General features: G+C 43.2%; 2 protein-coding genes across 7 annotated transcripts in view; one reads left to right on the forward strand and one right to left on the reverse strand.

Moving 5' to 3' along the window:
• The window catches only part of LOC121554344 (VPS10 domain-containing receptor SorCS2-like), a 327,241-nt gene extending 323,355 nt beyond the window's left edge, over positions 1–3,886 (forward strand). Inside the window, exons 24-26 of one of the 4 annotated variants that reach the window (XM_041867882.2) lie at positions 1,428–1,530; positions 2,140–2,437; positions 2,747–3,886. In XM_041867882.2, the coding sequence (XP_041723816.1) occupies positions 1,428–1,530; positions 2,140–2,392 (356 nt within the window). In that variant the 3' untranslated portion in view covers positions 2,393–2,437; positions 2,747–3,886. The remainder of the gene's footprint in view (positions 1–1,427; positions 1,531–2,139; positions 2,438–2,746) is intronic. The other 3 variants (XM_041867879.1, XM_041867881.1, XM_041867883.1) reach the window with 3 other exon arrangements.
• Positions 3,887–9,561: 5,675 nt separating this feature from the next.
• LOC121554269 (actin filament-associated protein 1) overlaps positions 9,562–25,962 on the reverse strand; it is a 142,876-nt gene continuing 126,475 nt past the window's right edge. For 2 of the 3 annotated variants that reach the window (XM_041867739.2, XM_041867740.2), the window contains exons 7-18: positions 22,840–22,923; positions 21,217–21,298; positions 17,993–18,145; positions 17,550–17,761; positions 17,039–17,184; positions 15,882–15,996; positions 15,215–15,460; positions 13,045–13,180; positions 11,568–11,732; positions 10,883–11,073; positions 10,291–10,458; positions 9,562–10,035 (exon numbers count right to left, since the gene is read on the reverse strand). In XM_041867739.2, coding sequence (XP_041723673.2) covers positions 10,009–10,035; positions 10,291–10,458; positions 10,883–11,073; positions 11,568–11,732; positions 13,045–13,180; positions 15,215–15,460; positions 15,882–15,996; positions 17,039–17,184; positions 17,550–17,761; positions 17,993–18,145; positions 21,217–21,298; positions 22,840–22,923 — 1,725 coding nt within the window. In that variant the 3' untranslated portion in view covers positions 9,562–10,008. The remainder of the gene's footprint in view (positions 10,036–10,290; positions 10,459–10,882; positions 11,074–11,567; positions 11,733–13,044; positions 13,181–15,214; positions 15,461–15,881; positions 15,997–17,038; positions 17,185–17,549; positions 17,762–17,992; positions 18,146–21,216; positions 21,299–22,839; positions 22,924–25,962) is intronic. The other variant, XM_041867741.2, reaches the window with a different exon arrangement.

Below are 25,962 nucleotides of genomic sequence, written 5' to 3' on the forward strand. Positions count from 1 at the left end.
TAGTGTTCCCCTGGCATCCGCCAAACCCAGATTTGTCCGTCAGACTGCCAGATGGTGAAGCGTGATTCATCACTCCAGAGAACGCATTTCCACTGCTCCAGAGTCCAATGGCTGCTCGGCCATGGAAACCCATTTCATGAAGCTCTAGCAGGGTAGAAATTTGACGAACTGACTTGTTGGAAAGGTGTCATCCTATGTACCATGTTGAAAGTCACTGAGCTCTCAGTAGGCCTTTCTACTGCCAATGTTTGTCTATGGAGAGTGCATGGCTTTTATACACCTGTCAGCAAAAGGTGTGGCTGAAATAGCCGAATCCACTAATTTTAATAGGTAAACAATCTGTTCAAATGATGTCTAATCTATTCCGTTTGCTTTTAAACTTACTCTATATTTTCTTGCACAGTTTGTGTGTAGATCTCTTTTCCAGACTGTGCTAAACTTTGAAGTGGTGTGTGTGTGTGTGTGTGTGTGTGTGTGTGTGTGTGTGTGTGTGTGTGTGTGTGTGTGTGTGTGTGTGTGTGTTAAACACTGTGTGGTGTTTATCGAAGCGGAGTGGAATGGAGTGTTTGCTGTGAGATGTATTTGTTTTCTGTTGAGTTTATTGTGACGTGCCAGCTATACTCTTGTTTCAGTGTCTTAGGTGGCTACATCCATAGCAGGTGTGTGTGTTACCCAGTGGTGGCAAAAGTACCCAATTGTCATACTTGAGTAAAAGTAAAGATACCTTAAAAGAAAATGACTCAAGTAAAAGTGAATGTCACCCAGTAAAATATTACTTGAGTAAAAGTCTAAAAGTATTTGGTTTTAAATGTACTTAAGTATCAAAAGTAAACGTAATCGCTAAAATATACTTAAGTATCAAAAGTAAAAGTATAAATTATTTCAAATTCCTTATATTAAGCAAACCAGATAGCATGATTTTCTTGTTTTTTAAATTTACGGATAGCCAGGGGCGCACTTCAACACTCAGACATAATTTACAAACGAAGCATTTGTGTTTAGTGAGTCTGCCCAGATCAGAGGCAGTAGGGATGACCAGGGATGTTCTCTTGATAAGTGCGTGAATTAAACAATTTTCCTGTCCTGCTAAGCATTCAAAATGTAACTAGTACTTTTCGGTGTCAGGGAAAATGTAAGGAGTTAATATTTTCTTTAGGAATGCAGTGGAGTAAAAGTAAAAGTTGTCAAAAATATAAATAGTAAAGTAAAGTACAGATACCCCAAAAAACTACTTAAGTAGTACTTTAAAGTATCTTTACTTAAGTACTTTACACCACTGGTGTTACCTACCCTGTGTGTCTGTGTAGTGTTCATTTCCCATCTGATGTGTGTTGTCTATCCTTGTGTGCAGTGTGTGTGTATGTGCCATATCATAATGTGTGTGTGTGTGTGTGTGTGTGTGTGTGTGTGTATTGTCTCCCCTGCAGGTTCTCAGGGTGGAGTGGCAGGTCCAGGTGTCTGGGCTCTGGCTGTCATCTTCCTCATCAGCGTCATCGGTACCGGATCCTTCATCCTCTACAAGTTCAAGAGGTTGGTATAATAGACTCACATATAAGATATTCACTGGGCACTAGACTCAGATAGTTAAGATTTCACATAGTTAAGATTTTGCAGTTGACAAATTATTTGTAATTATGTTCCGGCCCCCTGACCATCCGCTCAAGAAAAAATTGGCTCGTGGCTGAATCTAGTTGATGATCCCTGGTCTACAGCATGTGGTCAGGAAAAACTCCTGGTAGACGCTTTTACCTATCGTGACATAGTCAATATACTGCATGTTGCCCATGTGGGAATCAAACCCACAATTCTGGTGTTGCATTAACCATGCTTCAACCATCAGAATCAGTCATCCTCTGAGGCATTGCATGACCACAGATGAAAACATAAGGTCATGTATGAAGATACAGTAGGTGAATACATAACTGGATGAATATAGATGTACTAGAATACATAAATGCATGTACTTGATGAATCTAGAATGTAGATGAATGAATATGTTGTGCATGATTTGTCTTCTTTTCACGAGTCACACCAATAGCACTTCCTTTGCATCCAATGCAAAAAGTCCACAATCTGTCACTCATTAACATGAACTACAACTCCAGCCACAACCTCTCATCAAAACTACAAATCCCACAGTCCTTGGCTTAGGACTGAGGATGCCTATCCTCCACTGTTTTTCAGAAAGCTGCCTGGCCGGAACGTGTACGCCCAGATGCACAATGAGAAGGAGCAGGAGATGACCAGCCCTGTCAATCACAGCGAGGACACGCAGCACATCATCCAGGGGGAGGAGTTTATCGATGACGATCTGGACTCGCAGACTCTAGGTAACGCAGGAGGTAGCCCCGCCTTCCGTTCCCTTATAAGGACTAACCCCCACTACTACTAACAGAACAGCCTGCTACTACTCACAAGCCCATGCAGCTAACGCAAGGTATTAGTTATTTGCTTCAGTATTTTTTTTAATCTAACGCTACTAACCTCATAACGATGTTGTGAATTAAAGGTTAATTTAAGCATTGTAATACTTATATAATACTTATATAAATGGGAAATATTTATAAAATAGTTACTTTTTAAAAGTTAGAGTTTGGCTAAAAGATGACCAACCAGTCGAAGTTGAAACAATCAAGGATATTGTGCTTTAATGTTGCAAGATAAAGAAGCATGTGGGATTTTCCCTTTTAAAACCGACTGAACCTCGGCACTAGTTCACCCACTTATTCTCTCTCCTTGTTGCTAGGTAACCACTCGGGCGTGGTGCTGAGCATCAACTCCAGAGAGCTGCACAGCTACCTGACCAGCTGATGGCTGAACACGGACACACTAACCAGCTAGCCATGCTAAAGAGCTAGCCATGCTAACGAGCACAGGGATCTCTACTCTGCCTTCCTTCTGTCTCTCTGTCTGACTAACCAATCCACCACTCCCCTTACAGAGGAAGAGAGAAACCACCACAGTACTACAGTCTAGCAGTACTCCCTCTCTCTCCTCCGATTCCTCTCCTTCTCTCCACGGCCCCTCGCTCCCTCGTTCCGAATCTCGCTCTCACCACGGGACCAGAGGGACACTTATCCTCCGTTCTGCTTCTCCCTCAATCCCTCTATCCCTCCTTCCACTGTGTTACTGTAACATCAGGGGTGTGGGCCAACTCTGCTTTTTACCCAGTGTCCTTTGCACCCAGTGTCCTTTGCACCCTGTGTCGTGTTTGCTCGGTGTGTTCTCATTGGCTAAACCCCTCGGAGACTGATTGGACGCCACCCAGTGAGGATGGAGCGTTCCGGTGACATCACAGAGAGGACACCCCGCCCACTGGCCTACTATTTAAAACGCTCTGTACTGTAATACTCATCTTTTTACACACTAGGTAGTTCCCAGATATCATAGTACACTAGTAGAAGAAGAATAGTGGGGTGCACAATATGACCAAAACAGAGCCATGCAATGACCAGGCCATAGCCGTGAAAAGGACATAATTCTCACACACAGTCTGGGTACTGTACTGTATGTGGTTTAGTAGTGGAGAAAAGAGAGGTAAATATGTTAATATCTTTGTTACAACTCTGGGGGATCCTACAAAATGAAGATAAGGTTTTTAGGAGAATAGTATTTTTTTTAAACAATCCCATAATTTGCAATTGGCGCCTTCTCTGTTTTTCTCTCTCTCACTTAAATGCAATAATACTCTTTCTCAGGAAAGAATTAGATGAAATGCCCCCTTTAAATCTGCAGGGATGTTATATGAAGGATAGGGTGTGGAAAGGGAGCAGTCTCTGAACCAATGATGTACATAAATCCTGGATTGCGTATGCTATGTATTGGCCATTGAGAGGCTTTGAAACCACCGGTCGGCCATATTGGCACTCCCCAGTAGGAGCGGTCCTCCATAGGAATGAATGGAATTCTACAGTATTTCAATTACATTTTTCAAGGACAAAAATTAAATGTACTTAAGTATTTCTTTGTTGTAAAGGGGACAGTAACATTAGTAATTAAAAAATGTTTTATACTTTAAGTGAAATGTTTATATATTTATATATATTTGAATGTTTAGCTCACATAATATAATTTAAAAGTATGCTTTAAGTTGTCTGGAATATAATACATCTGGCAAAAACTAATGTAGACATTAATAAATGCATTTCGAAAATATTTTTTACACCGGTGGGGGAGTGCCAAGATGGAGGCACAGTAATCTAGTGTATGTATAAATCATTGGTCTGAACTGAGGCAGGGTTGCGTTCGTGAAAAGAATGCAATTACCCAAATAGGCACTAGGGGGTGGTGTTGCACTGTTTATAAATCCCAGAAACAGGTACTTATGAGTCGAGCTAACATGAAGCGTGTGGAAAAATCCTCATTCATTCACCATTATTTACATACAATCCTTGTTTAAACTGTCTTCTTTCATCATACAGCAATGTATAACAATGCTCTATAATAATTCACATTTTAATAATTTTTTAAAATATGAAATATTTGTATTATTTTTTATGTTTTACGGTACTTGATTAGTAGGTGAGGTTAAAGGAGTGACACTTTGTATGGTGTTTGATATTTTAGCAAAGCTACAGCATGTCACGTCCCTGGTTAGAAAGTCATTCTTTGTCCCACCGTGCCTAAAAAGAAGCAGACTCCTCTGCTCTACGACATTTCCTGTGCATTTCCTCTATTTATTTATTTACTAATAACAATTTGACCCCGCCTCCAAGATACCCCCAGGTCAGAGGTCAACGTGAGTTCATTTCCCCAGAGACTAAGGTCGTCGTCATGGAGATAAAGGTGTGGCTGTCATTATATGAGCCTATATTAGGCAGAGTTAGTGGTGGTATGGTGGTATGTCTCCTATATAATTTGGTTTGTGTACATAGATGTGTTTATATGAACAACCTCCCACTGTATATAGTCACTTGAGTGTGAGTATTTTACACTAATACGAAAACACACACACACACACAAGTCTTTTGGATGCCCCCTTCACTGAATCCCCCATCACAGTAAGATGACACAGGGAGCTTTCTCAATACCACTGCTTGCTTCTCATGTATCAGCATTGTTTCTGTGTATAGCTAAGTATCATAGACTTTTATAGGTAGGCTACTTTCTGTTGTATCCATTGTTTAACTGGAAAGGATATCTCATGATCAAATCTACACCCTTCACTTCTGCACTCATGATATAGTATCTATGGAGATATTGCATTTTGGATTCATTTGTTTAATTCCTGTCAAATCTTTAAGTAAATCTTAGTCAGTAGCTTTCCTTCCCATCGCAAATATCCCAAGACATTTAATTTGCACTAACGATGTAGTCATCTTGAGGAGTGCAGTCTACAGAGAAGTGTAGCATCTTCACATATTGGGCCATATAATGGGGTTGTCTTGATTGAGGCAGAGTACACGTCTTAGTGACCAATGCTGAGAGTCAATCTCAAGTTTCCCAGTGAGTCAGTTACATTCATGATAATGTAGGCCTATCTGATACAAACAGACAGTACACCACACTGGACTATTCTATTTGATTCTCTGTTCTTCATCTTTTGTACATATATATGCTCATGTTTGGCTTGTTCTTAGTTTTCTAGTGATGTTGTCTGTTATTATTTCCCCCCCCCCTTGTTGAAGTGGGGATCAAGAGAATCCAATATATTTCTGAAGGAGATTCACTGTTGATGACACAGACTATGTGAAATTGACCGCAGTTGTATTAATATTTTTGGGTTTGTTTGATTTGACAGAAAGTGTAGTGCACTTAACCTGCATTCTGGAATAAATCACTCCCCTAACTGTACGTGTTTGTTGTCAGAATTGTATCTGTTCGATAAAGATTTGACTTTTTCAAAGGCTTGATGATTAGTTGACTAGTTGAATCAGGTGTGCTAGTTCTGGAATAGAGCAAGTACATGGAACGGCTGGGGGTTTGAGAAATGCTGTTTTAAACCTACCCAACTTGCAGTAAATATGCACTTAGTAATGGCACACATGGGAATTAAACTAACAATCCTGCTGTTCCCAATATCTTGCGCCTTCCAACAGAGTGATTGGCATGTTCAAATAAAAATTTACTGAAGGGGTTTCATCAAGTGAATGACAATTAGGATATTTGTTGGGTTACTGGCTAATGGGCTTGAGCCACATCTCTTGTACTTCAATGAACGTTTACGGACCTGTCGATGTGAAACATATGAAGACAAGCATTTCAAGTATGAAGGAGTTGGTGGCACAGGGTTGTGGGTTCAAACCCAGGTAGTGCACTTGGATGTCATGGCAGTTGGTGGAATGTGACAACTGACGGGGGTTAAAAACTGGGGTGCCCCCTCCTGTTCTATTCCAAAACTGTGTCCATTAATTTATAGAACATGCCTGTATTTAACAACTCACTTTTTTTCAGGGAATCTTCCCCATAACTACTGGTCATGACTTTCACAACCCCTTATTATCGTACCATTCAAGCGCTCTGTGTCAACTCAACCATGCTCCAGAGCCATGACTGAGTTTGAACCTATAACCCTGTGCTTATTGGGGAGAAAACTTCAGGGCAAGAACTTTACACCAGACTCCTAGTTGTATGTTTGACATCAGCAGTTGTGGAAATATACACTAACGCAGAAGAGATGAGACTTGAACCCACAATCTCTTGAATGCAAGGCCAGGATCAAACCCCAGCGCCACCAACTCCACTGTTGAAATGCTTCTCTTCGTATATTTGACATTGACAGTTGCAGAAATATACACTAAAGCTCAAGAGATGAGGAGCGACCCCACAACTTTTTGGATACAAGGCAGGAATTTAACCTCAGAGCCTTTGCCTCCTGTCATCCTGTCATCCTCCATTGCTTAAGACCCATCCAGATGAATCCGATCAAACGAGCCAATCACCAGGATAGAAAGAGTTAGCAGATCTAGTTCTAACATTTTACAGATCTAAAACAAGTGACAGAGAATTTGGATCTAACGCAATCATCACTATGATTTCTCAGTTTATTATCAGAATCTTGGGTTTATTCCTGCATTAATGTGACTAGTATGGTGTGGTTTCACCTGCTAGCAGCTAATACGCTAGCTCATGTTTTGATTGACTGTTTTCTCATATACTGTATCTTGGGTCATTTCTTTCAATAGTTTGTTATTTGAGAATATACATAATAATAACATTTTTATGGGGGTTTTAAGTTTAATTTGGTCTGACTACACAGCTAACCCAACACCAATAAACAAGAGAAGAGGATGTTTGTAAAGAAGTTTATTGCTTTTATATACAGCCGTTCGTCACCGAGTTGGCGACTGTCAAAAGAAGTACAATGGAGTAGAAAAGTGTTAAGGTGCAAAACAAACAATGTTGCTGTTTCTCCCCTACTCCCTCTGCCCACACCCAAATACACCCCCCAATCTCCCCTCCTCCCTCCCCTCCCGCAATGTGGGTTCACATTTTCTCACTGACATATCTCTTGCCCCATTTCAGTTTTGAAGGTGTTTATACAGAGAAGATAGGGGTCCAAAATGGACTAGATGCTTAACTCGTCCTCCTCTTCCTCATCTCGTGGTGACTATGACTAGCTCTAGCTTGCCGTCTAATGGGACTTTGGCCGCGATTCAATCCCATCGCAGGTTATAGGTTTCCTTACCCGGTAAGCAGTTTATGTACAACGTATGACAGTGGTCCTCTGTAGCTCAGCTGGTAGAGCACGGCGCTTGTAACGCCAAGGTAGTGGGTTTGATCCCCGGGACCACCCATACATAAAAAGAAATGTACGCACGCATGACTGTAAGTCGCTTTGGATAAAAGCGTCTGCTAAATGGCATATTATTATTATAGCAATCCAAGCTTTGGGTTTAGTTTCCCTGGCAGTGGCTGGGACTGTTTCCAAATGCTAATGTTTTAGCATTTGTGGTACAAATCCCATTCAAGGGACCGATATTATAATTTTTTGCGCATCATGTTCAAATAATCTAGAAGTGACTTTGGTGAGCTTCACAATAAAATTGAGATACTTTTGGATGATTTGGACATGATGCATGAAAAATGCTAATATTGGTCTCATGACTTCAATGGGATTTGTGCCACAAATGCTAAACCGTTAGCATTTGGAAACAGTGCCAGGGAAACTAAACCAAAGCATGGATTGCTGTCATACCTTGTCCATAGACTGCCTACACGTTAAGGAATATGTCAATATGTCATTTTGGGTGAACTATCCCTTTAAAGGCAATGTTCCCAGGTTCGCGGAGATCCCATTCACGGTAAACGCTGCTTATGTGATCAGATTGAATATGCGATCGGATTTGAATCCCGGCATCAATCTGACGGAATGGAAAAGCTATACAAATATTTATACTCTGATAACTTGAGAAACCTCCGTTGGTGGCCATTTTTGTTATGCACAGCCTCATATTCCAACCAGGCCAGTAAATACACCATAAACCAGCTGTTTTAAAGGTAAATGTACCTTTGAGTAAATGGTAAAAACGTAGCTTGTTTGCAGTAGTACATCAACATGCTACTTCTCACCCCTACAAAGCACCGTGGTTAGGTTACACTGAGCTGTATGCATATAGCAGTATTTGTAGTGTACTGTAGATGTGGTAAAAGCATGACAAAAAGCACCATTAGAAATAAATTACATAAATGTGTGTGTTCGTGTGCACGTGCCTATGTGATGTGTATGAGCTGAAACGTGTTGCTACAGTAGCAGCTGGAAGTTCAAGAATCCACAACTAGGTCACAGTCTCTGGTTGAAGCGGAGAACACACAGTATTTCTGACCATACAGTACGGGCTTCTATTTCTAACAGTGTATTGATGATGGGGTTGGAATGTGCCTTGGAGACGTTTCAACACACACGTACACATACACTCACACACTAGCGTGCGCACTAACACACAAGCCATACACGCTCACACTCACACTCACTCACTCACACACACACACACACACACACACACACACACACACACACACACACACACACACACACACACACACACACACACACACACACACACACACACACACACACACACACACACACACACACACACACACACACACACACACACACACACACACACACACACACACACACACACACACACACACACACACACAGATCAGATCACAGGGCTACAGTACACCAGTGGCATGATTAAAAGAGCTGGGCCGAGGCTCCTGGATGTTAAGCTTAAATATAAGAGGCCACGTTACTTGAGGTTTAGGCGTTTTCCAACGCCAGCGGCCAAACTCACCAGGACACGACCACGCCTTAGCCTGACCTGCACTTTACTGAGTGGAGCATTCCAATGGCCCACTCACAAGCATCAACCAGTAGGGAGTAGGTGCATTGCTGGTTTGATGATCTGCAAATCATCTGGATTGCCTAACAGTGATACTGATGATTCGATTAACCCATCTAGATGACGTGAACATTAGTGGCGCAGTGCAGTTACTGTTCTAAACAGATGCTTGTGGACAAGAGAGCTTTTAACTGAGTAGGAAAGATAACATGGGTGCCTACGGAGAGCCAGCTATACTATAAAACAAGCATTAAATATTATCAACATAAATAATCACAGGGATGTTTACTTAATAAACATTTACAAATAAATACTTGGTTTTGCACTTGATTTTTTAACCCCAAGAGTTGTAGAAACCAGATTTGTATGTGATGGAGAAACAGATCCCAAAAGACCGTCTATGATTGGATGTCTGCTTGAAAAGAAAGACAATTATCGGACGAATACAAAACCGCACGACAGAGTAGTTCAAACATGCCAGATAATAATACACGGTATTATACAATAGTAAGCTACAAAAAGAGTGCTATTTCTTTATGTTTTGGAAATAAAGTATACTAAAATCAGCATTGTCCTTATTCTCTTTCTGGTTGGCTATGCTATGCTTGTAGTGTACTCCTCTTCAACCTTCTTCCCGATATGAAAAGTTTTAAATAAATATATACACACATAAAAAAAGCTAATACGATAGGATTGTTGTGAAGAGAGTTGTTGCTTATGTGCCAGTCTTCATCTCCCATTCCTGCAATAAAGGGAACTGGATGTCAGGATATCAATGCAAATACATGCAAATAATACAGTACATGTAAATGCAAGTACTTACAGTTACATGCAACTAAATGCAAATTCAGTATAGTCATTGGACTGGGCTGGGATGTGTGGCAATGGATGTGTGTGTGTCAGAGATGTGTGGCAACGCAGTTGAATGAGTGCTGACTGTGTTTTGAGTGTGTGTGTAAACGCAGGTGTGTGTGTGTTCTCTGTAACTCTGTCTCACCTTGGCCTTCCTGAGGACGTGGCCGCGGACAGTCGAGGGTTTCTGATTGGCCGTTCTGCGGAGGAGGGAGGCGCTGTTGATGGGCAAGGTGGAACAGCTCTCTGTGTCACTGGTGTCACAGCTGGAGATGGGAGAGTTCTCTAGGGTACGCCTCAGCAACACTGGGGACTGGACACACACAGATACACACCATTCAGAGTCAGCAGCAACATTTTCAACACTTTATCAAAAGCCTGTTGACTGTTTGTCATGGGTATGTTGGGCATATTGCTTACACCAGTCAAGTTTTTTAAATGCAGATGGAGAAAAGCACACAAGGTAATAAAAACCAATTCACTTTAGACTATCTAGAAGACTAATTTACATGGACAAAATGCTTTTGTCTGTTCATTATTCAAGAGAAGGACGCCTTAAACAGTATTGAGACTCAGCCATAGGTCCTAGGTTCCTGCCTTTCTAGAGAGTTTTTCCTAGCCACTGTGCTTCTACATTTGCATTGCTTGCTCTTTGGGGTTTTAGGCTGTAAAGCACTTTGTGACAACTGCTTATGTAAAAAGGTATTTATAAAATAAATGATTGATTGAGGTCTAACCTGTGGGCTGGAGGTGCCAGACTTGGGCTCAATGGTGAGTCCCAAAGTGACTCCTCCACTCAGGGCCTTCTTCAGACTCTCCTTGACCTCCGTCAGCTCCAGCTCCAGGCTCACCCTCTCTTCCTCCTTCAGCTTGCACTCGTCCTCCACCTTCTTCAGCCGCTCCACCAGAGACGCAGCGGAACGCTTACCTGAGAGAGGGAGAAATGAAGAGGGAGGAGGTTCACTCCCGGTTCCAGTCTTACTGTTATTGTAGTTTATTGAGAAGTCTCTCAGGATAAAAACGTCTGATACATGACTCCCATCTCTCCCCCTGCAAACCAGTCTTCCATCCCACACCACTCACTCCCAACCCTAATCCTCCCATCCATAATTCCATCATACACCACTAACTCCCACCTCTCCACTCTTCCTTCCAACACTCATTCCATCTCCCACCACTCTATATCGCTCTTCCTCTTCCTCCTCCCATCATTTCTCCATCTCCCCATACTTTCACTCCCACCTCTCCCCCATCTAATCCTTCGTCTGTCACCACCTACTCATCACCTTGGTAAAAGCAGTGTGTGTTTTTGTTTGTGTTAGTGTGTGTGTGCGTGCGTGCGTGAATGCGTCTATATGTCTGTCTATCTAAGTGTGCATGCGTGTGTGTGTGTGTCTCAAAGTGTGTGTCTCGTTATCATACCGGTGCTGGCCTCCATGGCGGTGCGCAGGTCTTTCCTGTCCTTCTTCAGCTGGGTCAGACGGTTCCTGATGTCCTGCTTCCTCCTCATCAGCTCCTCCTCTTTAGCCTGCAGCCGCTTGGCGTCCGCCTCCACGCGGTTCTTACCGTATTTATACTGCTCTGCACCTACAAGAGAGAGAGGTGATTTATGTTATATATCCATTCGCACCGTTAAGACCAAATGCTCATTAGGTGTTGGGAAATAGGTAATGGAAGGGGAGGGTAGGAGGGGAGGGGAGAAGGAGATATTAGGGGGAGGGAGAAGGAGAGAATGAGATCCAAAAGGAGGTAAGGAAATATGTAAAGAAGGGTGGATTGCTATGAGAGGGAAGGAGAGAGAGGAGAAAGAACAAAACAATGCTCATCCGAGTTCTAGACAAGGCATAAACTGACCAGAAACCCATTGAACCCAAACCTCAGCCTTAAGCACTCATTAATCAAACAGAGTAGAGTAGGGACAAGGGACCGATCCTGCAAAAAAATACACCAAACAAGAAGCCTTAAGCTATAAGGGCCACTGGAACCTCTCCACACCACTGAGTATGACTGTGTGTGTGTGAGTGTGTGCCTCACTAGCACATTAGCCTCTACGAAGGACCAAATAATCAATCAAACCACCACTTGACATCTTCAACCATCAATACATCAATATGGGCCCATTTTAGCTTGACATTAAACAAGGATTGTGTAACATACACTAAATCCAAAATGACACATAGTTGGTATCCCCTATGAACACCATGCTTACAAAAGCGACCAAATATGAGAAAGTGGGTTCAAAACTGTCGTAGTTCACACATTACTGAAAACACACAGACCTTCACCGCAAACATTAGCCTCACCAGTAACCACGCGTCACCCTGGCCAAATATTTGCGTGTTCATGCTGCTATTTGAACATTGACTCAACGTTGAATGATAGTTTGGTCTGGATATGTCATGGGAATCTTCCATAAGGTTGGGATTTACAACGGATGGTTTCAAGGAAGCTGTCTTAGCCCCATCCAAAGATTTTTACTCCTGCTGCTCCACCAACTGTAATTTGAGAATTCCAGATTTTTGTGTGGCTCCAGTGTTCCTAGAAAGCGATCAGTGGTGGGTTTGACTGGGACTGAGGAGTGGGGAGCCAGACTTGGTGTCTGCTAAGACCAGGCTACTGCTAAATATCACAGCTAGCAGACTGTATAAGGGCTGACTGGAAGTGACAGGCTAGCAGTAGCTTATGAATTATCACTGGTATGTACTGTGTGTCATGATTTATAGACAGACTCATACACTATAATGCACTCATGGGAATGGGTGTGTCTCTCTCTCTCTCTCTCTCTCTCTCTCTCTCTCTCTCTCTCTCTCTCTCTCTCTCTCTCTCTCTCTCTCTCTATCTACCTCTCAAACTCTAAAATACATACACACACACAAACACACATTGATTAGACTCTTACTGGAGTTGTTACGTTTCACAGATGCTCCATTGGTTGTTCCATTGGTGGCTGTTCCGTTGGTCTTCTTGGCCTGGTTCTTGTCCACCTTCTGTTTAGATGCCATCCCATTGGTCACTGGGGCCTTCTTTCCCTTCAGCTGATCGGTCGAGAAGGAGGAAGAGAGAACATACATTCACAATCTGGTTGAAATGCACAGTCCGAAAACCACTACACTACAGTTCAAACATACAGTTAAAATGTCTACAACTCACTTCCAATAAAAATCAACATTGCCCATCTAAATCCCCAGGTGGGTACGATCATGTGAACTACTCTGTGCACAGCTGTACAAATGAATTGCATGTTAAACACATGACACTAAAAGTATGAATCCCCTTCTGAACTGAATCCCCCAGTAATCCCAGCATCAGGCTAAACCAGCCCTATTGGACTGTATTCCCCTGCAGTGTGTGTGTGTGTGTGTGTGTGTGTGTGTGTGTGTGTGTGTGTGTGTGTGTGTGTGTGTGTGTGTGTGTGTGTGTGTGTGTGTGTGTGTGTGTGTGTGTGTGTGTGTGTGTGTGTGTGTGTGTGTAGACTACTATATCACCATGGGTTTGGATGTGGTGCTCTATCATCCAGTTTCAATTAGCTTTACTGAAGGCATTAGGGCCACTGAGCCTGATTTTTACACCTAGCAGGATGACATTAAACACTAGAACAGGCTTTGTGGTGCAGAGTTCCATGTTAACACCCCTGGCCATAAACACACACACACACATATGCATGCACACGCACACATACACACACGCATATGGACCGATGCATGCAAGCACACACACGCACGCACGCACACAGACACATACACACATCAAAGTTAAACTCTACAACGCCAAGTGGTGACTTATGTGTGTAACAGTGCTAGGTGACACTTCCAACTCACATCCATGTAGGCTATAAAAATATAATGACATACATACATGCAGGCGATGGTCGTTGTAAAGGCAAAGAGCAGTATAAACACACAGAGGACACACACACACACACACACACACACACAGAGATAAAAGAAGGAGAACCCTCTATAATCTGGGTGGTCTGAAGTGCTCCGACATAACACACACTGCTGATATTTGATCCCCCCTACTTCTCTCAATCCAATATCAGGCCTCTAACTAAAGTGTGCATGGTCAATGTCTCAGACCTTAACTAACTCCCTGATACTCAATACTGGACAGAGTATTTTACGAGGGGCTCAATATGCATGTAACACCACTCCTCTGCACGGTCATGTTTTTAATCACATTACCAAGAGCTGCACTACAGCGGGACTAAGCTAGCGGGGATTTTGAGGATAATGTCTCGAAACCTGTATTCTGGGTGGCCAGTATCAACACCATTATATTAAATCAAATGTTTCTGCAGGAATAATAAATGTAATAAGAATTGAGACTCAAATCCCATTATTTAATCCCTCTCCCTTCCCATCTATAGGCATACCCCTTCCCTCTCCCTTAGCAAAGACTCACACTATTACACTGAGTGTACAAAACATTACGAACGCCTTCCTAATACGAACGCCTTCCTAACCCCCCCACCGTTCTTGATACACACCAGAAACTGTTGAGAGTGAAAAACCCAGCAGCGTTGCAGTTCTTGACACACTGAAACCGGTGTGCCTGGCACCTACTACCATACAGCATTCAAATCCGCTTAAATATTTTGTCTTGCCCATTCACCCTCTAAATGGCACATATACACAATCCATGTCTCAATTGTCTCAAGGGTTAAAAGTCCTTCTTTAACCTGTCTCCTCCCCTTCATCTACACTGGTTGAAGTGGATTTAGCAAGTGACATCAATAAGGTTCACCTGGTCAAGAGCATGGAAAGAGCAGGTGTTCTTAATGTTTTGTACACTGTGTATATTATATGTTAAAGGAAGAGCTAACTCCAAAATCAAAGCTATTAGATGGAATTTAGATGGTGTCAATCTCTCCCATTAAGATTTTGATTAATGCATATAGCAGGATCTATACAACAAATGGCATAAGAGACTCAATTTTAGACAATTGTTGAAGTATGAAACATCTCATAAACTTTGAATTTGAGGTGAACTATCCCTTTAAGACGATAGAAAAGTATACAGTGTTAATTAAGGTTGCGTTAAGGTTAAGAAAGCAGAGCGTTAGTCACCTGAGTACCGGATTTAGTATTAATGTTAGCTGAGGAAGAGGAGGAGAGGAATTTGGATTTAACAGGGCCAGGGGTTTTGTAGTGGCTGGAGGAAGAGGCTAGGCGACTGGGCTTGGGGGAGTAGCGGGCGGCCAGCTTGGGCGAGGGCATGTTCTCATAGAACTCAGGGTCAGTGTTCTCATACAACACCTCCTCTCTCAGACGCCGCCCTCCGGTGGCAGGGCTGGAGTACAGCGCCTCTGGGTCCTTATGTTAGAGGTAGGCATGCGGAGAGGAGAGGAGAGGAAAAAAGAGGGAACGAGGAGGAGATGAAAGGAAATATAAAGAGAAAGAAAAACAAAAGAGAGAAGAGGACGTTTGAAAAAGAGCGAAAAAATAAGTCAGCAAAGGGGAGAGGAGAAGAGACGAGAAGAGAGGAAGCCAAAGGGTTGTTATTGTTACAGACAAGTGAGTCAGAGCAGAGGAAAGTACTTGAAGGTTGCACAATTATTAATCACAGTTGGATTAGCGTGAGAAAGCGGGAACGAGAGAGGAAGAGAAACAGAAAGATACCCCGATTCAAGCCATCACAAGCAATGCAGCATCCAGATATAAGAGTTGCTGAGATTTGACTCATTTGTTTGTTTTCTCAGTGTGTGTGTGTGTGCTCGTGCATTTGTGTCCTTACCGTTCCATTGATGGGCACATCATCATAGTGCAGTGCCATTCCAGAGGGACAGGCATAACCATTCACAGGGTTGTCCAGATAGGGGTTGGGAGATACAGCACGTTTACTAGTGAAGCTAAGAAGAAAATGCACATATCCATTAGTGAGTGATAATACGTCGGGGAATCGTATGACACATTCTCCATATAATCATAGTAGTCATAGTCCAAAAGTAAAGCACTATATAAATGTGGAATCATGTGGGGAATATGGAGAGGTTTGTCCATTAAGGACCCTTATAGCTGCACACTTAAACTGAGTGTACAAAACATTAAGGACATCTTCCTAATCATGAGTTGCACCCTCCCTTTTGCCCTCAGAACAGCCTCAATTAGTCGAGGCATGGAATCTACAAGGTGTCGAAAGCATTCCACAGGGATGCTGGCCCCATGTTGACTCTAATTGCTTCCCACAGTTGTGTCACGTTGGCTGGATGTCCTTTGGGTGGTGGACCATTCTTTATACACACGGGTAACTGTTGAGCGTGAAAAACACAGCAGCGTTGCAGTTCTTGACACAAACCGGTGCGCCTGGAACATACTACCATACCCCGTTCAAAGGCACTTCAATATTTTGTCTTGACCATTCACCCTCAATGGCTCAATTGTATCAATTCTTTAAAATCCTTATTTAACCTGTCTCCTCCCCTTCATCTACACTGATTGAAGTGGATTTAGCAAGTGACATCAATAAGGTATCCTAGCTTTCACCTGGATTCACCTGGTCAGTCTATGTCATGGAAAGAGCAGGTGTCCTTAATGTTTTGCACACTCAGTGTATAGCTGTCTCATATATTGCCTGCATCATACAAATAACAGTTCAGTGTATAGTGTTATTGTGTGGGCAGGACTGGCCTGTATACAGTGCTCTGGTGAAAACCCTGTTGGTCAGAGTGACACATCAAATTGCCAGCAGGAAAAATATTGGTCCAGGGATGTGCATTCCTAATTGAATGGGGTCTGAGCGTCTGAGGGAACACCACACATACTTTTTGGGATTCAAAGACGCACGCATACCTTTTCTGTCATACAAAATATTTGCCTCTCTGAGACCCCCAATGGGGTGATAAGTAGCCCCTATCACTCAATGGGAGGTGTGCATGTACGTGTGTGTCTCACCAGAAGGACTGCTTGGCCAGCTGGATGACGTTAGCGGTAGTCTCTACGTCTATGTAGTCGTAGTGCAGGGCAGCAGGGTCTGTGGTGGAGCCAGTCTCAGCTAGCAGTACCCCCAGCCACCGACCCATACTCTCTGAGGAGGACGCCTGGAGAGAAGACGAGAGGTGGGTTAGAGATAATTACGCTAATTTAAAGAAGCTAGTATCTTTTTATTTATTTATGTTAACATTATACCATTGGTTTAGAAACGTTTTAAAAAATTTATAATTATAATTATAAAAAGAAGAGATAACTTTCCATCATTTCTTTCCATCCAATCCATACTATCACGACCACATTAGCACTTGACTAGTTGTTAGTGCATTTGATGGTGTGGTAGGCCAAAGTTGCCCTTCGACAGACCTGATGATTTCCCCCTGACCATGAAGGTTCAGATTTGGCAAGGGTAAGCTGATCCTAGATCTGAACCTAAGACCAACCTCCACTCCGAGCCCATTGACCACCAACCTACCTCCAGTACAGCCACCTCCTGTCCGTTGCGGAGCAGGCGGAAGGCGAAGGGGTGTTTGGAGTCCAGTCCGGGGCTGACCTCGCAGCCTCTGAGGGGCAGGCTGGCCATGTGGGTCTTCAGGTCAGCACGGTCCTTATGGAGCAGCAGCTGGTTGTCCTTCAGACGACACCAACGCTCACGCCAGCGGTTATTGGACAGCACGTTCAGGTAGCCTGTCAATCAGACAAGACGGACCAGTTAGGATAAAAGTGTGGGGTAAAATGGCCAATAGCCAAACGGCAGACCAGAAAATAGCTGCAGTTCTGGGTGTTCTAAGTCAAGACATTTCCCCATACATTCTATGAGCCCTCTATATAACAGCACCTATACGACCAAGTCCACCCTTGATATAGGTTGACCTCTAAACCCCAGATGTGACCTCTAACCCCTAAGAGGTGTCTTACCACAGGTGGGTATGTCCTCCTCGGCTGAAGATGTCTGTTCGTCAGTGGACGGCTTCTTCTTGCCCAGGCCAATGATCTTAGTGATCTTCTTTCCCGCCCCTTTACCCAGCGTGCCTCCCTTCTGACTCTTCTGAGAGTCCTTCTTTCCTTTACCTGAGAGAGAGAGTGGTAGAGAAAGAGCGAGAGTGAGAGAGAGAGAGAGAGAGAGAGAGAGAGAGAGAGAGAGAGAGACAGAGAGAGAGAGAGAGACATACAATGTCAGAGAGCTAGACCTTCAAGGTAATTTAATCTTTAAGAATGAAAATAGGATCACATAAGCTATTTGACCAGATTGTCATATCATTTGAATATTTAGGTCAGAAATTAGGCCTCAATTCTACTACCCGAAGAGGCCCACAGACATTAATGACAGTGCACATTCTCCTGTAAATGCCACTAAACTGGCCTAAACCCAGTCTTAAAGCCTGTCTCTCTGAGTGTCTGAAGAGAAAATCTGCTGGTCGTCTGAGGGTTGTTTGGATTGTGTGGTCTGCGGTGAGCAGGGTTTGGTAGAAGAGATCCACTCTGGAGACTGCCAGAAGGGTAAAGGAGAGATGAGCCACAGACAGAATGACAAGAATAGACGTCACATAGTGGAGAAGAGAATATGGAAATGGGCATAATATTATTTGTATGTATAGTGTGTGACAGGGAGATTCACTGACTAGAACGTAGTGTATATTCCTATAAGCTTTTGTCTTAAGAAAACTACAATATTTAAATTATCCCAACATCTGCAGAGTTTGATCATTGGCACCATACCCATGTATTACCTGTTAATACCCATTAATTACTACAGAATATTATATAACTCCCCCTTCACTCCCATTTTCCTTTCTGGAGTCAGACACAGGAGTGAGACAGAAAGAAGAGAGGGGTTTCTGAGGCAGGGGTGCAAAATTCCCCATGAATGATGTAATTGTAGTGAAGCAGCTGACGCTCGGAGTCTGGAGTGCTTCTGCAGACAGACGCTTACGCTGACACACACACAGACACAGAGACGCAGACAGACATAGAGATACACATACACACCTCCACTGCCCTGCAGGAAACAACTCAGATCCTGTTACCCTGATAGTGATGATATCTGCCAATGGCGACAAATCTTATTAAATATGTGGCCATTTCTGCCCAACCCCTGCTGGTGTTTATCTCACGCATGTGCACACACACGTTAGACCCCGGGCCTAAGGTAGGAAACCAGACACACAGATGTGAAAGTGCTTCACTTTGGATGATTATAATAATTTTTCTCTATTTTTTGCGGTGAAAGACAGGGGGGACGACGACTCTCTGATCAGGCTAATTTGATTCCACTGAATCAAGTTCGCTTCTTACCAGCCATGGAAGGAATGTGGCTGATTAAGCTGAAAAGGGGGTTTGGAGACTCGTTTTTCCCCTCAGAAAGAGTGTGCAGCTAGGGTGAAATGGTGTGAGAAGGGTGGTAGTCCTTTGGCTTGGCGATGCAGTGGTAGAGATATGAGGTGATATCATCAACCACTGGCTCGCCACTAGTGACATAGTATATGGACTCAAGCCACCATCCACTCCTACTCAGTGGGAACTAGATATGAGAGGATTGGAACAGTGTAAGCAATATGGCAAATATTCAACCTAGCCTATCAGAGGGCATTGTGGAGCTACACCATACTCTTAGTTCTACATGAAGTGAATAAAAATAAATAAATAAATTGTTGATATATTGTAAAGTGGTTGTCCCACTGGCTATCATAAGGTGAATGCACCAATTTGTAAGTCGCTCTGGATAAGAGCGTCTGCTAAATGACGAAAATGTAAAAATGTAAAATGTAATTGGGGAATGAAAGTTGGGGAATAAAAGTGGTTGTCAAACAGCATTACCCCTCCAATCCTCCAGAGGGCAGTATCATAATACACTCACAATCCACTCATAAATGGTCTCACCAGAGGGAACACAACAAATGCATAGACTTAAATGGATCAAATTACAGCAATCTGTCAAAAGCCATCAGTCAGAGATCCTCCAATTGAGCTCATTTGGGGAAAAGGTTGTGTGCATATTTCAACAACAATCATAGTTTCCCAGCTGTGAAATGCAAACTATTAGACACAGGTCTATTAATCACAGCCTGGTGCTGAGCTAGCAATCACCTATAAACCAGGAATTTACTGCTGTTGGGTAACAACACACTTCACACAGAGAGAGAGAGAGTGTGAGTGTGCGTGCGTTGACTTGAGTGTAATGAAACCAAACAAGAACAGCTCTAAATTCCGGAGAATCCGAACAAGAGGTCTTGACAAGTTAAATGAAAATGTAAACCCAGCGGAATTGAGCTTGTCGAGCAGGCAGATGCTGAATAATCTCATCCTGCTATTTAGATTGCATCTTGGCTGTCTTAGTCTTGGTACTTCGTGCAGGAAAAAAGGCTCAATATCAAATAAACATTGAATAAATCCAAATGAATCCCAAATGCTCAAGTCCATTGTTTTTGTAGCTTTCTCATAATCATACTCCCCTGAACACACAAGCTGCTCTGACCCTCAAGAAAATACACCCCATCTCCATTGTAAATCAACAGAGTATAGAGGGATTTACAGTTGGGTCAAAGCTGAAGAAACACAATGCTTCATTAGCATTAAAGCTGCAATACTGTATGTAACTTTTTGGGCGACCCGACCAAATTCACATAGAAATGTGTGTTATAGATCCGTCATTTTCATTGAATGAAAGTCTAAGAAACGGTAGATCTGTTCTATGTGCTCTGTTTCTATGCTTCCCGTTCTTAAGTCTATTACTTACGGTTTTGTACACCAGCTTCAAACAGCTGAAAATACAATATTTTTGGTTATGGAAAATATATTTCACAGCGGTTTAGTTGATACAATGATTGTATAGACTATACGCGCTTGTTTTGTCACTGAAATTACTGCCAAACTATTCAAATTTTAAAAAACAGGAAATGGCAGAGCGATATCTGCATAGTGCATCTTTAAGACTGAAGGATAAAGAATACGAAGAATATGAATCTAGAGCTAATTCATGGCTGACATGCCATTACTCATTTAACTTCCAAAGAGGGACAGTATTAAACCAAGGGAAAGCCCAATTGAGAAGAGATTATTTCACACAGAATGGCATTAGCCCAGTATGATGTGCTGTATTTAATGTAACTATCGAAGTATTCCAGACCCTTCCCTGGTCTCACCTTGGTCCTTACAGTCGGTGACAGTGTGTCCATTCTCATGGGGCGGCTCTCCGTCTGAGCTCGGCCTATCACACGACACCTTCTGCAATTGGAGGAGTCCACACATAGGGTTTAAGAACATTAGAACTGTTAGACAGACATAACAAAATAAAACACATTTAACCCTTATTTTATAGTTAAGTTGACCGAGAACACATTCTCATTTACAGCAACGACCTGGGGAATAGTTACAGGGGAGATGAGGGGGGATGAATGAGCCAATTGGAAGCTGGGGTGATTAGGTGGCCATGACAGTATGAGGACCAGATTGGGAATTTAGCCAGGACACCGGGGTTAACACCCCTACTCTTACAATAAGTGCCATGGGATATTTAGTGACGACAGAGTGTCAGGACACCCCTTTAACGTCCCATCCGAAAGAAGGCACCCTACACAGGGCAATGCCCCCAATCACTGCCCTGGGGCATTGGAAAAAACGTTTTTCTAGACCAGAGGAAAGAGTCCCTCCTACTGGCCCTCCAACACCACTTCCAGCAGCATCTGGTCTCCCATCCAGGACCAACCCTGCTTATCTTCAGAGGCAAGCCAGCAGTGGGATGCAGGGTGGTATACAGGGTGGTATACAAGGTGGTATACAGGGTGGTATACATGCAGTCAGACACAAAGAAAAAGACCGACAGACGCACACTCATGCGACTTACATTCATGTGTGCATACATTTTTACGTATGGGTGGTCCCGGGGATCGAATCCACTACCCTGGCGTTACAAGCGCCATGCTCTACCAATTGAGCTACAGAGGACCATATACATATACATTAACACACACACACAACTATATACATTAACACACACACACACACATATACATTAACACACACACACACACACACACACACAACAATATACATTAACACACACACACACACACAACCATATACATTAACACACACGCACACACACACCACCATATACATTAACACACACACACACTATACCCACAGAGAATCTCGGAGAGCATCTGCAACATGTTGTGGTTGAAATAATTAGGCTTCTGTGTACTGTGCCAGCTAGGGAGCGGTTTGTCATTAAAGTCCTTCTGATCTACCTAATTTTCCACCACTATACACACACACACACACACACACACACACACACACACACACACACACACACACACACACACACACACACACACACACACAAGCTCTGTACAATAAGGCTCCAACAGTTCTAGTAAGTTTACCTGTTTTCTCCAGGCTTATGAAATCCAATAACACACACACTCTCCCTTTACCTCCCTACACACACTGTGCCACAGCTGTAATTAAGTGCTATTTGGCACAACAATTACAGCTTTTACTGCAATGTGCTGCCCTGGCATCCTGCTAGCTATTAGGGCACACAGAGAGAGGCGAGGGGCCCTATGGCAGCGTACAGAGATGTGTAGGTATATATATGTATGTGTGTGTGTGTGTGTGTGTGTGTCCTTACCTTCACGTTGATGTGTTTGTGTACACGTGTGCATGCACATGTTCGTTTGGATTCTTTATGAGTTTGTGTCATGCCGGTGTGTGAATGTGTGTGTGTGTTTATGTGCCTGAGCTGGCATTCTGTTCCTTACCTTCTCCAGGTGGGGCTTGTGTACAGGAGACCCGGAGCCTGCTCCATCTGAGTCACCTCCGTTGCTGCACACCTCCCTCATCACCTACAGGAAGAGGAAGGCCAAACAAAAAGACAGCACTATTCAGTTACAATGATACATCAGTTACATTCTGTTAATTTCAAGGAGGGGGCAAGATTGCCATTGACATGTGTTGGGTTCTAATTTGAAATACCTGCTATGCTAGAAGTTAATGGTTGCATGTATGAGGAATGTATATGGTGGGGTCAAGAAGTATGGGGCTGGAAGTTACTAAGTAAGGGAAAAGGCAATCAATTGGTTGAGGTCACTGATAAGGTTTGATAGCTGTGGATTAGTGAGGAATGTGGGTCGAGGTCAGGTCAGGTTAAATGAAGGGAGAAGGCACAGTTTTATTACACACATCACTTAACTTCCTGCCTAGCAACAAAGATGTAGTGTTTAGAAGTGCAAGGAGGAGACTCCATCTAAAGGATGGTATAAATACTTGTGCTGGTGGAAACATATCTTTGTCTTTTCAGCTGTTTGACTCAGTGGGTGAATAAACTTGGTTTGAGCTTTGACTAGTTGTCCCTTAGTTTTACACTCTGTTTGTCAGAACTTAACACATGATATTTTCAATGCATTTAATTTCAAAAACGTGTTACACTGTATTACATCAGCAGATGGATCATAGTGCAGTATGCAACACATGCAGCAAGACTGACGGAAAAGTTGAGGAAAAAAAGGCAACGGCTTGGTACACAGATTGCTGTACGGTACTTGACTGCAGCTGTGGAAGATTGCCATTGTTGCATCCATTGTGGGACGCATCCATTGTGTTATGTAACACGCCCATTCAGAGTGAATGGCATATCCATGGATATCCACACACTGCACGGGCGCGTGGACGGGGCGCCAGTTTCGATTAACATGACCTCGCAGAACCTCCAATCTGGCAACCCATCAACAGCACAACCACCACCTTATTGAGTCAATATCATTGACACATGAGCAGTGAGTGAATTAATGATAATGCTGCGCTAGGCTAACCTGCGAGGGGTGACTTGGGGACTACTGTGGAGACAGGCAGTCAGGCACCACGCACACAAGCGCGTACACGCAGGCAGGTACGCGCAGGCAGGTACGCACATGCACACACACAAACACACAACAAACCCTCAAACACACACACAACCCTCCAAAACCATCCGCATCTGTCCCCACAGTGGAGTTCTTCTCAGCGTCTCTGCTCACCACAGTTCATTGGCTTTGGCTGGGAGCGAACATTATTGGCGCTGCAGGGAAATTACAGGCTGTGGCTGGGCTCCATGGTTTTGGCCCTAGCCAGAGCGTTGCTAGAACGTTTGGGACAGACATGAACTGAATGTCTCCCTATCTGCCATCAGGGAGTGGCAAATCACACAGTTTATATGATATTATACAGATGGGTTTTGGGTGGGTTTGGTGGGCTTATGGACTTTCTTCATCTGCCAATAGAGGGATGTTTTGTTAAATCTGGGAGAATAATCTTCATATATGCTTCATATCAAACTAGTGCCATAAACATTTATGGCATATAACTGGAAAATATGCTTAATTAACTATCTGTGAATGGCAATGTTCTTATTGTGAGTGACATCCCATACTTTAACACCATGCAAACTATACTGCATGTCCATGGATAAAGACCCATGGTGTGCACATACAGGCATACACACTCTAGTGCAGGACATGGGTGTTGTCAAACTTTGTGTGCCCAATGCAAAATGATGCGGAGGAAGAATTTCAGGCAACATGGCAGAAATGGTCAATCATAAGAGCCAGACTGGGATAGGACTTGAACAGTGATTATAGAGTGAGACAGTGAGTGTAAAAAGGCAACACACAGTGTAAGAAGCCAAGCAGCCACTGCAGACACGTAACCATGTGACAGAGAACATTAGATCTTACCAGGCCTGCTTGAAGAAACAAGGGGGATAGTTGGGATAGGGATAGTTGTTACAAGAAGAGAGAGAGGGAGGAGAGGAGGAGAAGAAGAGGAGGAAGAGAAAGATATATAGCATTAGCCCAGTAGAGAAGAGGAAGAAAAGCAGGTCATGTCGAAGAGGAGCGCTACAGAGACAAAGGAGAGATGAGGTAAGGGAACAAGGGAAAAAAGAGAAAGAGAAATTCAAGAGACCATAAAGCACTGGAAAGGATTAGAGAGGATGAAGTAGCAACACAATATGGACATTTAGATTCCATAAACAGTTCATTAGCCACACAATGTCTGGATTTCACATTAGTAAACTGTTTTGGAGCGCCTCAAGGCTCCGTTCTAGTCCCGTCTCCATTTCCTAATGTAGTCTTACATGACTCCGTTCATTACAGGGACATGGTATTGGATCATAATCCTCCGACTAGGGTGGGATTTATCGGATAACTTTTATTTCCATTATTCCATCTTTAATGTGAAATGCAAGAGTGATTATTATTGAAGCTCTGCGTCTCTGGATGGAGAAACAGAGTAGGGGAGACAGAGAGAGAGAGAGAGAGAGAGAGAGGGGGGAGAGAGAGAGAAAGAGAGAGAGAGAGAGAGAGAGAGAGAGAGAGAGAGAGAGAGAGAGAGAGAGAGAGAGAGAGAGAGAGAGAGAGAGAGAGAGAGAGAGATGGGGGAGAGAGAGAGAAAGAGAGAAAGAGAGCGAGCGAGAAAGAAAGAAAAAGAGAAAGAGAGAGAAACAGAGAGCTTCTCTTCTGGGGTCCTAGGCAACATCTAGACCTAAAATCCAAACACACGCTCCACACTCTAATCTTTTTGGCTCTGTGAGGCGCTCAAACACCCCCAGGCATAACTGTATACAGAGCAGGCCAAGAGAATATCTCCTCCCTCACTGTACAGTTAATGGTAAAATATGTTCCTTCAATCCAATCCATCCACTCTAGGCCCCTGTTTTGGGGTACGTCGAACCGCGGCAAGCCGGGCCTCATAATTGGGCGCACTGATTGCAAGGGTCATTGGGTATGAAAAAGTATGCATATGTCAATTAAGTAAACTAAAACAGTGAGATTGTTTGGGGTGAGGGTGAAAGGCATGTGTTTATGCCGTGTTCACATGTATCGGTTCAATTTATTTTTAACGTGCAT

This window comes from Coregonus clupeaformis, chromosome 19, assembly GCF_020615455.1.
Source record: "Coregonus clupeaformis isolate EN_2021a chromosome 19, ASM2061545v1, whole genome shotgun sequence".
NCBI lineage: Eukaryota > Metazoa > Chordata > Actinopteri > Salmoniformes > Salmonidae > Coregonus > Coregonus clupeaformis.